The 14,827-nt window shown below is 39.4% G+C and overlaps 1 protein-coding gene across 1 annotated transcript in view; it reads left to right on the top strand.

Moving 5' to 3' along the window:
- Positions 1-14,827, top strand: part of CMTM6 (CKLF like MARVEL transmembrane domain containing 6) — a 52,079-nt gene that overhangs the window by 32,214 nt on the left and 5,038 nt on the right. The window contains exon 3 of the mRNA XM_067753603.1: positions 14,263-14,361. Coding sequence (XP_067609704.1) covers positions 14,263-14,361 — 99 coding nt within the window. The remainder of the gene's footprint in view (positions 1-14,262; positions 14,362-14,827) is intronic.

Raw genomic sequence — 14,827 nt, 5'->3', positions numbered from 1 at the left:
ATGAAATTAGAACACTCCCTAACACCATACACAAAAATAAACTCAAAATGGATTAGAGACCTAAACGTAAGACTGGAAACTACAAAACTCCTAGAGGAAAACATAGAAAAAACACTCCTGACATAAATCACAGCAAGATCGTTTTTGACCCACCTCCTAGAGAAATGGAAATAAAAACAAAAATAAACAAATGGGACCTAATGAAACTTCAAAGCTTTTGCACAGCAAAGGAAACCATAAACAAGATGAAAAGACAGCCCTCAGAATGGGAGAAAATACTTGCAAATGTAGCAACTGACAAAGAATTAATCTCCAAAATTTACAAGCAGTTCATGCAGCTCAATATCAAGAAAACAACCCAATCCAAAAATGGGCAGAAGACCTAAATAGACATTTCTCCTAAGAAGATATACAGATTGCCAACAAACACATGAAAGTATGCTGAACATCACTAACCATTAGAGAAATGCAAATCAAAACTACAATGAGGTTTCACCTCACACCAGTCTGAATGGCCATCATCAAAAAAATCTACAAGCAGTAAATCCTGGAGAGGGTGTGGAGAAAAGGGAACCCCCTTGCACTGTTGGTGGGAATATAAATTGATACAGCCACTATGGAGAACAGTATGGGGGTTCCTTAAAAAACTAAAAATTGAACTACCATACGAGCCAACAAATCCCACTACTGGGCATATACCCTGAGAAAACCATAATTCAAAAAGAGTCATGTACCACAATGTTCACTGCAGCTCTATTTACAATAGCCAGGACATGGAAGCAACCTAAGTGTCCATCAACAGATGAATGGATAAAGAAGATGTGACACATACATACAATGGAATATTACTCAGCCATAAAAAGAAATGAAATTGAGTTATTTGGAGTGAGGTGGATGGACCTAGCATGTGTCATACAGAATGAAGTCAGTCAGAAAGAGAAAAACAAATACCGTATGCTAACACATGTGTATGGAATCTAAAGAAAAAAAGATGGTCATGAAGAACCTAGGGGTAGGAAAGGAATAAAGATGCAGATGTAGAGAATGGACTTGAGGACATGGGGAGGGGGAAGGGTAAGCTGGGACGAAGTGAGAGAGAGGCATGGACTTATACATACTACCAAAATACATAGCTAGTGGGAAGCAGCCTCATAGCACAGAGGGATCAGCTTGGTGCTTTGTGACCACCTATAGGGGTGGGATAGGGAGGGTCGGAGGGAGATGCAACACGAAGGAGATATGGGGATATATTTATATGTATAGCTGATTCACTTTGTTATAAAGCAGAGACTAACACACCATTGTAAAGCAATTATACTCCAATAAAGATGTTAAAAAAATAAAAAACAAAAACAATCCGCCTACCAGTGTAGGGGACACGGGTTCAATCCCTGGTCTGGCAAGATTCCCACATGCCACGAAGCAGCTAAGCCCGCGTGCCACAACTACTCAGCTCTGTGCTCTAGAGCCCGTGAGCCACAACTACGAAGCCCGCACGCCTAGAGCCCATCCTCCACAACAAGAGAAGCCACTGCAATGAGAAGCCTCTGCACCACAGTGAAGAGTAGCCCCTGCTTGCTGCAACTAGAGAAAGCCCGTGTGCAGCAACAAAGACCCAGTGCAACAAAAATAGAGAGAGAACTGGATAAATACAAAGCAGTAAGATTTTATTGTTTTAAATTAATGAGAACCAAGCGTTGGGTCCTATATTGATCATACACCTAAGATTTACTTTTTTCTGTATACTCTTTTGTACCTCTTAAGTTTTGTACCATAAGAATCTATTGCCTTCTTTCACTTATTTATTTTTTTGCATTTAAAAAATTTTATTGAAATATAGTTAATATACAGTGTTGTGTTAATTTCTGCTGTACAGCAAAGTGATTCAGTTATACATATATATATCCTTTTTCACTATGGTTTATCACAGATAATGAGTATAGTTCCCTGTGCTACACAGTAGGGCCTTGCTGTTTATCCATCCTGTATATACTAGTTTGCATCCGCTAATCCCAAACTGTCAATCCTTCCCTTTCCCACCCTCCCTCCCCTTTGGCAACCACAAGTCTGTTCTCTAAGTCCACGAGTCTGTTTGTTTAGTAAATAAGTTCATTTGTGTTGTATTTTAGATTCCACATATAAGTGATATCATATGGTATTTGTCTTTCTCTGTCTAACCTACTTCACTTAGATGGACCTAGAGGTCATCATACTATGTTGCTGCAAATGGTGTGATTTCATTTTTTATGGCTGAGTAATATTCCATTGTGTGTATGTATTTGTGTGTGTGTATACACACACACACACACATATATACACCACATTTTCTTTATCCAGTCATTTGTTGATGGACATTTAGGTAGTTTCCATGTCTTGGCTTTTGGAAATAGTGCTGCTGTGAATATTGGGGTGCATGTATATTTTTGAATTACAGTTTTGTCTGGGTATATTCCCAGGAGTGGAATTGCTGGATCATATGGTGACTCTATTTTTAGTTTTTTGAGGAGCCTCCATACTGTTTTGCATAGTGGCTATACCAATTTACATTCCCACCAGCAGTGTAAGAGGGTTCCCTTTTTTTCACACCTACTCCAACATTTATTATTTGTAGACTTTTTAATGATGGTTATTTTGACCATTGTGAGGTGGTGTACCTCATTGTAGTTTCGATTTGCGTTTCTCTAATAATTAGCGATGATGAGCATGTTTTCTTGTGCCTATTGGCCATCTGTATATCTTCTTTGCAGAAATGTCTATTTAGGTCTTCTGACCATTTTTTAATTGGGCTTTTTTTGTTATTGAGTTGTTTGAGTTGTTTGTATATTTTGGAAATTAAGCCCTTGTCAGTCGCATCATTTGCAGATATTTTCTCCCAGTCCGTAGGTATAGTCTTTTCATTTTGTTTATGGTTTCCTTTGCTTTACAAAAGCTTATAAGTTTGATTAGGTCCCATATGTTTATTTTTGCTTTTATTTCTATTGCCTTGGGTGACTGGTATGATTGGTACAACTTATGTCAGAGAATGTTTTGTCTACGTTCAAGGAGTTTTATGGTGTCATGTCTCATATTTAAGTCTTTAAGCCATTTTGGATTTATTTTTGTGTATGGTGTGATGGTGTGTTCTAACTTCATTGATTTGCATGTGGCTGTCCAACTTTTCCAATACCACTTGCTAAAGAGAGTGTCTTTTCCCCATTGTGTATTCTTGCCTCCTTTGTTGAAGATTAATTGTCCATAGGTGTTTGGGTTTATTTCTGGGCTCTCCACTCTGTTCCATTGATCCACATGTTTTGGGGCCAAAACCATGCTGTTTTTTTAATTTTTAAAAAATTTATTTATTTATTTATTTATGGCTCTTGTTGGGTCTTAACTGCTGCGCGCAGGCTTTCTCTGGTTGCTGCAAGCGGGAGCTACTCTTCATTGTGGTGGCTTCTCTTGTTGTGGAGCACGGGCTCTAGGCACGTGGGCTTCAGTAGTTGTGGCACATGGACTCAGTAGTTGTGGCTCATGGGCTCTAGAGCACAGGCTCAGTAGTTGTGGCTTAGTTGCTCCGTGGCATGTGGGATCTTCCCAGACCAGGGCTTGAACCTGTGTCCCCTGCATTGGCAGGCGGACTCTTAACCACTGCACCACCAGGGAAGCCCAACCATGCTGTTTTGATTATTGTAGCTTTGTAGTATTGTCTGACGTCTAGGGGGATTATACCTCCTGCTTTGTTCTTTTTCCTAAGGATTGCTTTGGCAATTCTGGGTCTTTTATGGTTCCATATAAATTTTAGGATTATTTGTCCTAGTTCTGTGAAAAATGTCATGGATAATTTTATAGCGATTGCATTAAATCTGTAGATTGCTTTGGGTAGCATGGCCATTTTAACAGTATTCTCCCAATCCAAGAGCATGGGATATCTTTCCATTTCCTTGAATCCTCTTTAATTTCCTTTATTAATGTTTTATAGTTCTCAGCATGTAAGTGTGTCACTTCCTTAGTCAGGTTTATTCCTAGGGGTTTTTTGTTGTTGTTGTTGATAGTGGTGCTATTTTAAAAGGTATTGTTTTTTTACATTCCCTGTCTGATATTTCATTGTTAGTGTAAAGAAACGCAACTGTTTTCTAAATACTAATCTTGTATCCTGCCTACTTTGCTGAATTCATGTATTAGATCTGGTAGTTTTTGTGTGGAGTCCTTAGGGTTTTCTATGTTTAGTATCATGTCATCTACATATAGTGAAAATTTTACCTCTTTCCTTCCAATTTGGATACCTTTTATTTATTTTTCTTGTCTGATTGCTGTGGCTAGGACTTCCCAATACCGTGTTGAATAGAAGTGGTGAGAATGGGCATCCTTATTCCAGATGTTAGCAGGAAGACTTTCAGCTTTTCACTGTTGGGTATTATATTGGCTGTGGGTTTGTCATAAACAGCTTTCATTATGATGAGATATGTTCCTGTATATCCACTTTGGTAAGAGTTTTTATCATGAATGGATGTTGAATTTTGTCAAATGCTTTTTCTCATCTATTGAGATGATCATGTTATTTTTTCTCTTTTTTTTAATTGATTTATTTTATTTATTTTTGGCTGTATTATAAAGCCTACTGCACGTGGGCTTTCTCTAGTTGCAGTGAGTGGAGGCTACCCTTAGTTGTGGTGCACGGGCTTCTCATTGTGGTGGCTTCTCTTGTTGTGGAGCACAGGCTCTAGGAGCATGGGCTTCAGTAATTGTAGCATGAGGGCTCAGTAGTTGTGGCTCTTGGGCTCTAGAGCACAGGCCCAGTAGTTGTGTCACATGGGCTTAGTTGCCCTGTGGCATGTGGGATCTTCCCGGACCAGGGCTTGAACCCGTGTCCCCTGCGTTGGCAGGCGGATTCTTAACCACTGCGCCTCCAGGGAAGCCCGACCATGTGGTTTTTGACTTTTGTTAATGTGTATTACATTGATATGCATATGTTGAACCATCCTTGTGAACTTGGGATGAATCCCACTTGGTCATGGTGTATGATCTTTTTTATGTGTTGTTGGATTCAGTTTGCTAATATTTTGTTGATAATTTTTGCCTCTATATTTATCAAAGATATTGGCCTGTAATTTTCTTTCTTGGTGGTATCTTTGTTTGATTTTGGTATCAGAGTGATGGTGTCTTCATAGAATGTCTTTGCGAGTGTTCCCTCGTCTTCAGTCTTTTGGAAGAGTTTGAGAAGAATTGGTAGAAGTTCTTCTTTGTATGTTTGGTAGAATTTGCCTGTGAAGTCATCTGGTCCTGGACTTCTGTTTGTAGGGAGTTTTGGTTTCTTTTTTTTGATCACACCATGCAGCATATGGGATCTTAGTTCCCTGACCAGGGATCAAGCTCTTGCCCCTTGCATTGGAAGCATGGAGTCTTAACCACTGGACAGCCAGGGAAGTCCCTGTAGGGAGTTTTTTTGGTTTGATTTTTTTTTTTTTATTATAGATTCTGTTTCACTTCTGGTGATTGGTCTGTTCAAATTATTTCTTCTTGATTCAATTTTGGTGGGCTGTATGTTTCTAGAAAGTTGTCCATTTCTTCTAGATTGTCAAATATGTTGGCATATAATTGTTCATAGTATTCTCTTACGTTTTTTTTTTGTATTTCTGCAGTATCAGTTGTGATTTTTCCCCTTTCATTTCTTATTTTGCTTATTTGGGTCTTGTCTCTTTTCTTCTTGGTGCACCTGGCCAGAGGCTTATCAATTCTGTTTACCCTTTTAAAGAACCAACTCTTGGTTTTATTGATTTTTTTTCCTATTTTTTTAATCTCTATTTTATTTATTTCCTCTCTGATCATTATTATCTCCTTTCTTCTGCTGACTTTAGGTTTTGTTTGTTCTTCTTTTTCTGATTATTTTAGGTGGTGGGTTAAGTTACTTGAGATTTTTTTTGTTTCCTAAAGAAGGCCTGTGTCACTATGAACTTCCTTCTAAGAACTGCTTTTGTTGCATCCCATAGATTTTGTTTATCTTTTTTGGCTGCGCTACATAACTTGTGGGATCTTACTTCCCTGATCAGGGATTGAACCCGGACCCTCAGCAGTGAGAGCATGGAGTCCTAATCACTGGACCACCAGGGAATTTCCCCATAGATTTTGTATGGTTGTGTTTTCATTGTCATTTGCCTCGAGGTATTTTTTAATTTCTTCTTTGATTTCACCATTGACCCATTGGTTATTTTAGGAGCACGTTGTTTAGTCTCCATGTAATTGGTTTTTTTCTTGTTTCTTTTTCTGTTGTTGATTTCTGGTTTCATGCTGTTGTGGTCAGAAATGATGCTTGAAATAATTCCTATACCCTTAAATTTGTTGAGGCTTGTTTTGTGCCCTAGTATGTGGTCAATCCTAGAGAACGTTCCATGTGCGCTTGAAAAGAATATGTATTCTGCTTTTTGGGGGTGTAATGTCCTGAAAATATCAACTAAGTCTGTTCTGTTGTATCACTTAGGATCTCTGTTGCCTTATTGATTTTCTGTGTAGAAGATCTGTCCATTGATGTGAGTGGGGTGTTAAAATCTACTATTACTGTACTCCTGTCAGTTTCTCCCTTTATGTGTGTGTTTGTTTTATGTATTTGGGTGCTCCTATATTGGGTACATACATGTTGACAAGTGTAATATCCTCTCCTTGTGTTGATCCTGTTATTATATAGTGTTCTTTATCTTTCTTTATAGCCTTTGTTTTAAAGTCTATTTTGTCTGATAGGAGTATTGCGACCCCCACTTGTCGTTTTTGTTTGCATGAAACATCTTTTTCCAACTCCTCACTCTAAATCTATATGTGGCCTTTGTCCTAAAGTGGGTCTTTTTTGTTTTTTTAATTATTTATTTATTTTTTGGGGCTGTGTTAGGTCTTCGTTGCTGTGCATGGGCTTTCTCTAGTTGCGGCAAGCGGGGGCTACTCTTTGTTGCGGTGCGTGGGCTTCTCATTGCAGTGGCTTCTTTGGTTGCGGAGCACAGGCTCTAGGTACGTGGGCTTCAGTTGTTGTAGCACACAGGCTCAGTAGTTGTGGCTTGCAGGCTCTAGAGTGTAGGCTCAGTAGTTGTGGCACACAGGCTTAGTTGCTTCGCAGCATCTGGGATCTTCCTGGACCAGGGCTCGAACCCGGGTCCCCTGCATTGGCAGGCGGATTCTTAACCACTGCACCACCAGGGAAGTCCCTAAAGTTGGTCTCTTGTAGGTAGCATAGTGTATGTAGGCTCGTTTCATCCAGTCTGCCACTCTGTGTCTTTTGATTGGAGCATTTAGTCCATTGACATTTAAAGTAATTATTGATAGATATGTATTTATTGCCATTTTAAACCTTGTTTTCCCGTTGATTTTATATATCTTCTTTGTCCCTTTTTGTTTTTCCTTTTGTGGTTTGAAGACTTTCTTTGGTATTATGCTTATGTTCTCTTCTTTTTGGTGTTTGTGAACCTATTGTGTGTTTTTGATTTGTGGTTGCCCTGTTTTTCAAGTATATTAACCCTTCCCACTTGCTTTAGACTGATAATCATATGGGTTCGAACACATTCTAGGAAATTACATTTTCTTACTCTCCTCCCCCACATTTGATGATTTTGATGTCTTCTTTTACATCTTCATGTTCTTTCTTTTGCTGTTCATTGTGGTTATCATCACTTCCACAGAAATTTTTGATTGTCTTTTTTTAAATCTATATATGAGCTTACTTAAGTGATTTACTTTCTGATTAGGATTTTCTCTTTTCTATAGATTTTTCTTTTCTATTTAGAGAAGACCTTTCAATATTTCCCTTAGGATGGGTTTGGTATTGCTGTATTCTTTTAGTTTTTGCTTGTCTGAGAAATTCTTCATCTCTCCTTCTATTCTAAATGATAATCTTGCTGGGTAGAGTATCCTAGGTTGCAGATTTTTCCCTCTCAGGACTTTGAATGTATCTTGCCACTTCCTTCTGGCCTGCAACATTTCTTTGTTTTTTTTCCATAGGCACCTTTTTTGGGGGGGGGCGGGGGAGGCTACATTGGGTCTTCGTTGTGGCCTGTGGGATCTTCATTGCGGCATGCAGGATCTTCTTTTGTTGTAGTGTGTGGGCTCTTCGTTGCAGTGCATGGGCTTCTCTCTAGTTGTGGTGTGCGAGTTTTCTCTCTCTAGTTGAGGTGCATGGGCTCAGTAGTTGTGGTGCATAGGCTTAGTTGCCCCACAGCATGTGGGATCTTAGTTCCCCGACCAGGGATCGAACCTGTGTCTCCTGCATTGGAAGGCAGATTCTTTACCATTGGACCACCAGGGAAGTCCCTGGCCTGCAACATTTCTGTAGAGATATATGTCTTGGTGTAGGTCTGTTTGGGTTTATCTTGTTCTGGACTCTCTGTGCTTCCTGTACCGGGATATCTGCTATCTTCTCTAGGTTTGGGAAGTTTTCAGCCATCACATCTTCAATTCCCTTTTCTCTTTCTTCTCCTTCTAGGATCCCAGTTATGCATAGATTGGCATGCTTTGTATTATCCCACAGGTCTCTTATGTTGCTTTCATTTTGTTTTTTCATTTGCCTTTCTGTCTGCTGTTCTGATTGGGTGATTTCCATTATTCTATCTTCCAGGTCACTTGTTCTTCTGCATTATTCGTTCTACTATTCATTGCCCTTAGCTCAACTTTCAGTGAATGAGTTCTCTAATTTTTCTTGGTTCCTTTTTATAGTAATCTGCATTTCTATCAATACTCCTTAACTTCTTCAGTGTTTTCATTATCTCCTTTTTGAACTTGATGTCTATTAGACTGAAGAGGTCTGATTTGTTGTTTGTTCTTTCAGGGGAATTCTCTTGATCTTTTAATTGGGAATGGTTCCTCTGCTTTTTCATTTTACTTATATTTCTCTTTATGAGTTGAGGACAAACAATTATCTACTGTGGTTTGGAGGGCTGTTTTTATGTGGGGGTGTTCCTGTGTAGCCTTTGTGGGTTTGATATTCTTTGGTGTGAGGGCTGTTTTTAGCTTGGATGCCTGCCACCTCTTTCCTCGGTGTATGCTAGCTGTTATTATCCCCTTGCTAGGTGTGACTGGTGTTGTGGTGACCAGAACCTGCACTGGATATTGAGTGGGGCCTCCTCCTTGCTCTGTGGTTTTCACTGCTCTATCAGAGGCTGGGTTTGTTCCCTAGCTGTTGGAGTAGAAGCCCCCAGATGCATTTCTGAGTGATGGTGCATGGTAGGTGGGATTGGCGTGCTCCCATTGGGAGAGGAGCCACTGACTATTTCTCTGCTAGATCTGTTCACATGTGAGTGTGCTCACCTGTCACCCGTTGTGCAGGCTCACAAAGTACACTGCTGCTGGCACTGCCCTTGCCCCTGTCTCAACCTTGGGAATGCCATCAGTCAGCTCTGGTGTCCCCCTGGCCTTGTTTTCACGAGGCCACCAACGCAGATCCACTGAAGTCAGGTTCCAGGACTATAGTAGTTGTGCACCTGGACCCGCTATGGGGGCTATAGAGGCAGCTCAGACCCTGGCCCAGCCCAGTCCCCACATGCATGTGCCCACAAAGCCCACAGCTGCTAAGGCCAGATCTGTCCAAGCCATGGGAGGACCCGTTGTCCCTCGGATGTCCTGCAGGTGCTGAACTTACACGGCTGGCAGTGGAGGTGTAAGTCTGAGGCTTGCACAGCTGCAGGGAGAGATTTCAGCCCTACCTCCTAAGTCTCGTGGCCGCTGGGATCCAGCTGTGGTTTCAGCTCTGCCTCTGTGTGTGGGCAACCCACTGGCGTTTGCTCCCGGAGCCCGCCGAGGCAGCGGCTGGTTCGCCGGAGCCTGTCAAGGCAGGAGCCCCCAAGGCGGTGGCTGGGGTGCGCTCACCTGGAGCCTGCCAAGGTGGGGGCTGGCACGTGAGAAAGAGGCTGCTATGGCGGCCTCCATTGCCTCCTCATACGCCACTTAACGATGGCGCTTCACTTCTGTGACGGGCCTGGGCTTCTTCCGCAAACATCCCCAGTTGCGACCACACCACATTCCAGCCCCTTCAGGCTGTTTCCACACAGCCAACAGCAGCCCTCTCCCTGTCTGTCCTCTAAACCCTGAGTTTCAGTACCCAGCCCCTTCCCCTACCAGCAGATGTGCATCTCAGGCTGGAATGCGCAGGGCGGTGGCACGGCTGTCTGTGCAGGTCTCTGTTTGTTCTGCCTGCCACAGACCTGAAGCTCCCTTTCTGTCCTGGTTGATCTCCCTGCCAGTGAGGGGGTATCCCATGGTGTGGGAACCTTTCCTTTTTCCAGCTCCCTCCCATGGCCACAGATCCCGTCCTGCTTTCCCTTTTTTTTTTCCCTTTCGTCCTACCTGGTCACATGGAGATTTTTCCTGTCCTTTCAGGTGTTTGAGGTCTTCTGCTGGTGTTCAGTAGGTGTTCTGTGGGAACTGTTCCATTTGTAGGGGTATTTTTGGTGTATTTGTGGGAGGATGTGAGTTCCACATCCTTCTACTCTGCTGTCTTGACTGGAGCTCCTATCCCCTTCTTTTAATTCTTTAAGCATGAAATATTGCCATTTGCAGTAATATGTTAGTTACTGGACCTAGAGAATATTAAACTTAGTGAAGTAAGTCAGAGAAAGACAAATACTATATGATATCACTTATATGTGGAATCTTAAAAAAGAATCTGTATACAAAACAGAAACAGACTTAACAGACATAGAAAACAAACTTATGGTTACCAAAGTGGAGAGGGAAGGGAGGAGGGGACAAATTAGGGTTGTGGGATTAACAGATACAAACTACTATACATAAAATAGATAAGCAAAAAGGAATTACTGTGTAGCACAGGGAACAATATTCAATATCTTGTAATAACCTATAATGAATATAATCTGAAAAAATATAACTGAATCACTTTGCTGTACACCTGAAGCTAACACAATATTGTAAATCAACTGTACTTTAATAAAAAATACATATATATATAATGATTCTTTTAAGTTTGAAAAATTAAAAAACAAAAAGTTGATACCAAACAGCTAAAAAAATAACTTTGAAAAACAGGTAGAGTCTGAATCAAATCCATTAAGCCTTTGATGAACACATACGTGCAGTTCTTGGTATGGCCAATATATGACAGTTCCCGTTATCTTACCCGATAATAGCTGCTGTCAGTGTTTACTGTGTGCCAGGCACTTTATGTGCTGTGATTTAGAATCTTCACACCTCAGTGCTCCATTTTTCTGTTGAAGAAACTTAGGTTGAGAGTGGTTAAGTAACTTGTCCAAAGTTACACAGTGAGGGTGAAAATAAACAGATTTGAACCCAGGAAAGTTCTCACACTCTGCAGTCTATCATGTGGCCTAGGAAGAATGCTGCTAGAACCACTGCCCTAGTAACTTTAGATGCTATCGTGGCAAATATCGTCACCACAAGAGTCTTTGTATAGCAATGACAACAGAACCCATTTGTTTTATGAAATATGTATTAAGAAGAGGATGCAGAGAATATCTTAGAATTTTTGTTAATTATATTTTTAATCTTTGAAAAGTCCTTTTTACAGATTAGTATGTGATAAGATTTGAACAAGGGAAAAATTCACTAGCATCTGAGCTGGTTGATTTGTAGCTTGAATGTGTAAATTTATATTTTAAACATTAAAGATTGAAAATATTTTTTTCATTTCTTATCTCAACAGCAAATAGCACTACTGTCCATAAAAATATTTTTAGAAATGTTTATAGTTTTTTAGTGCTGCATCTGTAGTGTTTAAGAACATTGATCTTTTTGACAAGAAACAATATAATATTTTCCAGTTTAGTATAATGGTCAAACTAAGCAAAATGTAAAGCACTTATTACATCAAACTTGAGCATTTAAAAAGTTATTTTAGAGTAAATACTAATTTTAAAATACTGAGGAGGGCTTCCCTGGTGGCACAGTGGTTGAGAGTCCGCCTGCTGATGCAGGGGACACGGGTTCGTGCCCCAGTCTGGGAAGATCCCACATGCCACTGAGCGGCTGGGCCCGTGAGCCATGGCTGCTGAGCCTGCGCGTCCGGAGCCTGTGCTCCGCAACGCGAGAGGCCACAACAGTGAGAGGCCCACATACCGCAAAAAAAACAAAAACAAAAAAATACTGGGGAAAAAAAGAAAAATTAGTCATTTCATCCTAAAATAGCTTTTGTAAATATTTTACTGTATGCCTTTTGGGTCTTATAGAAAGTTTTAAACATAGTTGTAATTGTAGAGTATGTATGTTCTACTTTTCACCTAACATCGTAAGGAAGTCATGTTTGTTTGAATGGTTTAAAAATTACTTTTACTGTCTGCTTATTAATATACTTAAATTAAAAAAATCTTTATGTAAGGATTTTTCTGTTTTAGAGAAAATGTTTTGAGTGTGTGGTGGTGGTAGTGTCTAGGGAGGAACAGTAATCTTTTTGGAAAGAGAATCTTTTCTATCCCATGCTCTTGCGGGTCCCATTGTATCAAGAATAACAATAGCCAATGTTTATGGAACATTTATTGTGTTTCTGGCACTGATCTGAGCACTTTCCATGGATTAACTCTAATCTATAGAATCACCTATGAATACGATATTGTTACTACTCTCATTTTGCAGATGAAGAAACAAAGGCACACAGACATTAGGTAACTAATTCAATCATGTAGCTAAGAAGTAATATTACTGGAATGTGAACTCAGGTAGTCTCGCTCTAGAACCCATGTTTATTGAATACTACATTGTTCTGTCTCAAAATGATTGTCTTGTTTTAATACCTCCTTGAGTGTACTCCAAATATTAGTAAATAGAGTTTTATGTTTGTATGTAAGAGATTTAAATAATATTCATTTCAAAGGAATAGAAAAAAAGAGAAAGTGCTGCAGAAAAACACCTCTTTTAGAAGCAAAGAGGAAATCTCTGAAATTTCTTATAAGTGTTAAGTGAACTAACAAAATAGTTAATTCTGTTTTGGGTAGTTTTACTGATAGTAGGTTTAGTGGAGATTGCATTTAAGAAAACTCAAAAAATATCAAACTTAAAACACTTTGGAGTGGCTATCATTTTTCCCATTTCTCCTCTGAATCAAGTATGTATATGTCAAGCTCTGTTTTCACTTGGCATTTGAGAGCGAGCCTCATGAGTTGATGCCTGAGAGAACACTTGGAAACGATGAAGAATTCCATTGCTGTAAGCTGCACTATGATGAGATGTGGATGCTTTTATGTAGTAGATAATCTCATCATACAAGCTCATGTTTGATTACCCACTTGGCACAATTGAAAAACAACATGCTATTCCAAGAAAGTCTAAGTGTCTTTAGTTAATGATGGGTGATCCTTTTGAGTCTCTCTTTTCCAAAGTGCTTTAAAAGCACTGAAGTACTCTCAGGCCATCCTAGCATGGATTATGTTGAAAGGGAAGAAAAATGCTATTCTTTGCTGGAAGTAATGTGGGATTTAATAAATCCTTTGGCTTTGATCTTAATATGTCCTAGAAAGGGGACTTCCCTGGTGGTCCAGTGGCTAAGACTCCGTGTTCCCAATGCAGGGGACCTGGGTTCGATCCCTGGTCAGGGAACTAGATCCCACATGCCGCAACTAAAGATCCTGCACGCAGCAACGAAGTCCCCACGTGCTACAACTAAGACCCAGCGCAGCTAAATAAATAAATGAATATTTTTTAAAAATTAATACATCCTAGAGAAAAAGATAAGCACACACATGCATGACCTTTGGGGAACTGTTTTTATTTTATTTCATTTTTATTTATTTGTAATAGAATATAATTGATTTTACAATATTGTATTAGTTTCAGGTGAACAACGTAGCAATTCAATATTTTTATAGATTATACTCCATTTAAAGTTCATTAGCAAATAACGGCTAGATTTTCCTGTGCTGTACAATATATCCTTGTTGCTTATTTATTTTATACATGATAGTTGGTACTTCTTAATCCCCTTCCCCTATCTTGCCCCTCCCCTTTCCCTTTCCCCACTGGTCACCACTAGTTTATTCTCTGTGTCTGTGGGTCTTTGTTACTCATTTGTTTACTTTTTAGATTCCACAAATAAGTAATAATGGAGAACTATTTTTATTAAAACATTATCTTGTGATGTACTCTCTGAATATGCCCTGTCCAGAGTGTGCATAGTGTTCCTTTACAGGGTATTTATCAAATACCAGGCTTATTGAAAAGTTAGAAGTTGAAGTATGTAAGTTTGAGTCAAGAAAAAAAGTCACTGAAGTTTTTTAAAAGTTAAAAATTAAAACATTTGTTTTCAGCCACCCTAACCATGCTGTATTCCTTATGTTTTATGTGTATGTATAGGATTTTTATATTACTGTGGGAACAGGATTGGTGTTTTTGGTGGCATCCATCTTATTCGCTTTGACACATGACAGTACCCCGGCTGAACTTGCTGCAATTGTAAGTACCTTTTATCTTCGCTTATTTTTATTTGCTTAGAAATATGGAATTTGGAAAGTACTTGACAGGTTATACAATAAGGGAGAGTGGTTTGTCTTTTAACTTATTTTTTAGTGTAATTTGATTAGAGGCCTAAAAGCAAATAAATATGGTAGCCTTAAAAACCTAGAACCTGTCTTTAGAATTTGAGTTTTGTTAACAAAAATCCATTGAAGCCACATATGAACTTTATTGCTAATGGAAGTGGTAAAATTGACTTGATTATCTTATATTTCTCCCCTTTTTGTTTCAACAGAAACACACCTACATATCACATGCTGTTTTAGGTGTAGAGAATAGACAGGAGAAATGACCCCAAAGTTCAGCCTAGTATAAGAGATAGATAAGTAAATGTTTTTATCTGAAATCCTTGAGGGACCAAATGTTTTTTAGAATTCAGAATATTCTGCACTTTAGAAAGGTAATA

Source organism: Pseudorca crassidens, chromosome 10, assembly GCF_039906515.1.
Source record: "Pseudorca crassidens isolate mPseCra1 chromosome 10, mPseCra1.hap1, whole genome shotgun sequence".
Classification (NCBI taxonomy): domain Eukaryota; kingdom Metazoa; phylum Chordata; class Mammalia; order Artiodactyla; family Delphinidae; genus Pseudorca; species Pseudorca crassidens.
Note: the sequence above shows the minus strand (reverse complement) of the source record. Positions and strands in the feature narration are given on the sequence as shown.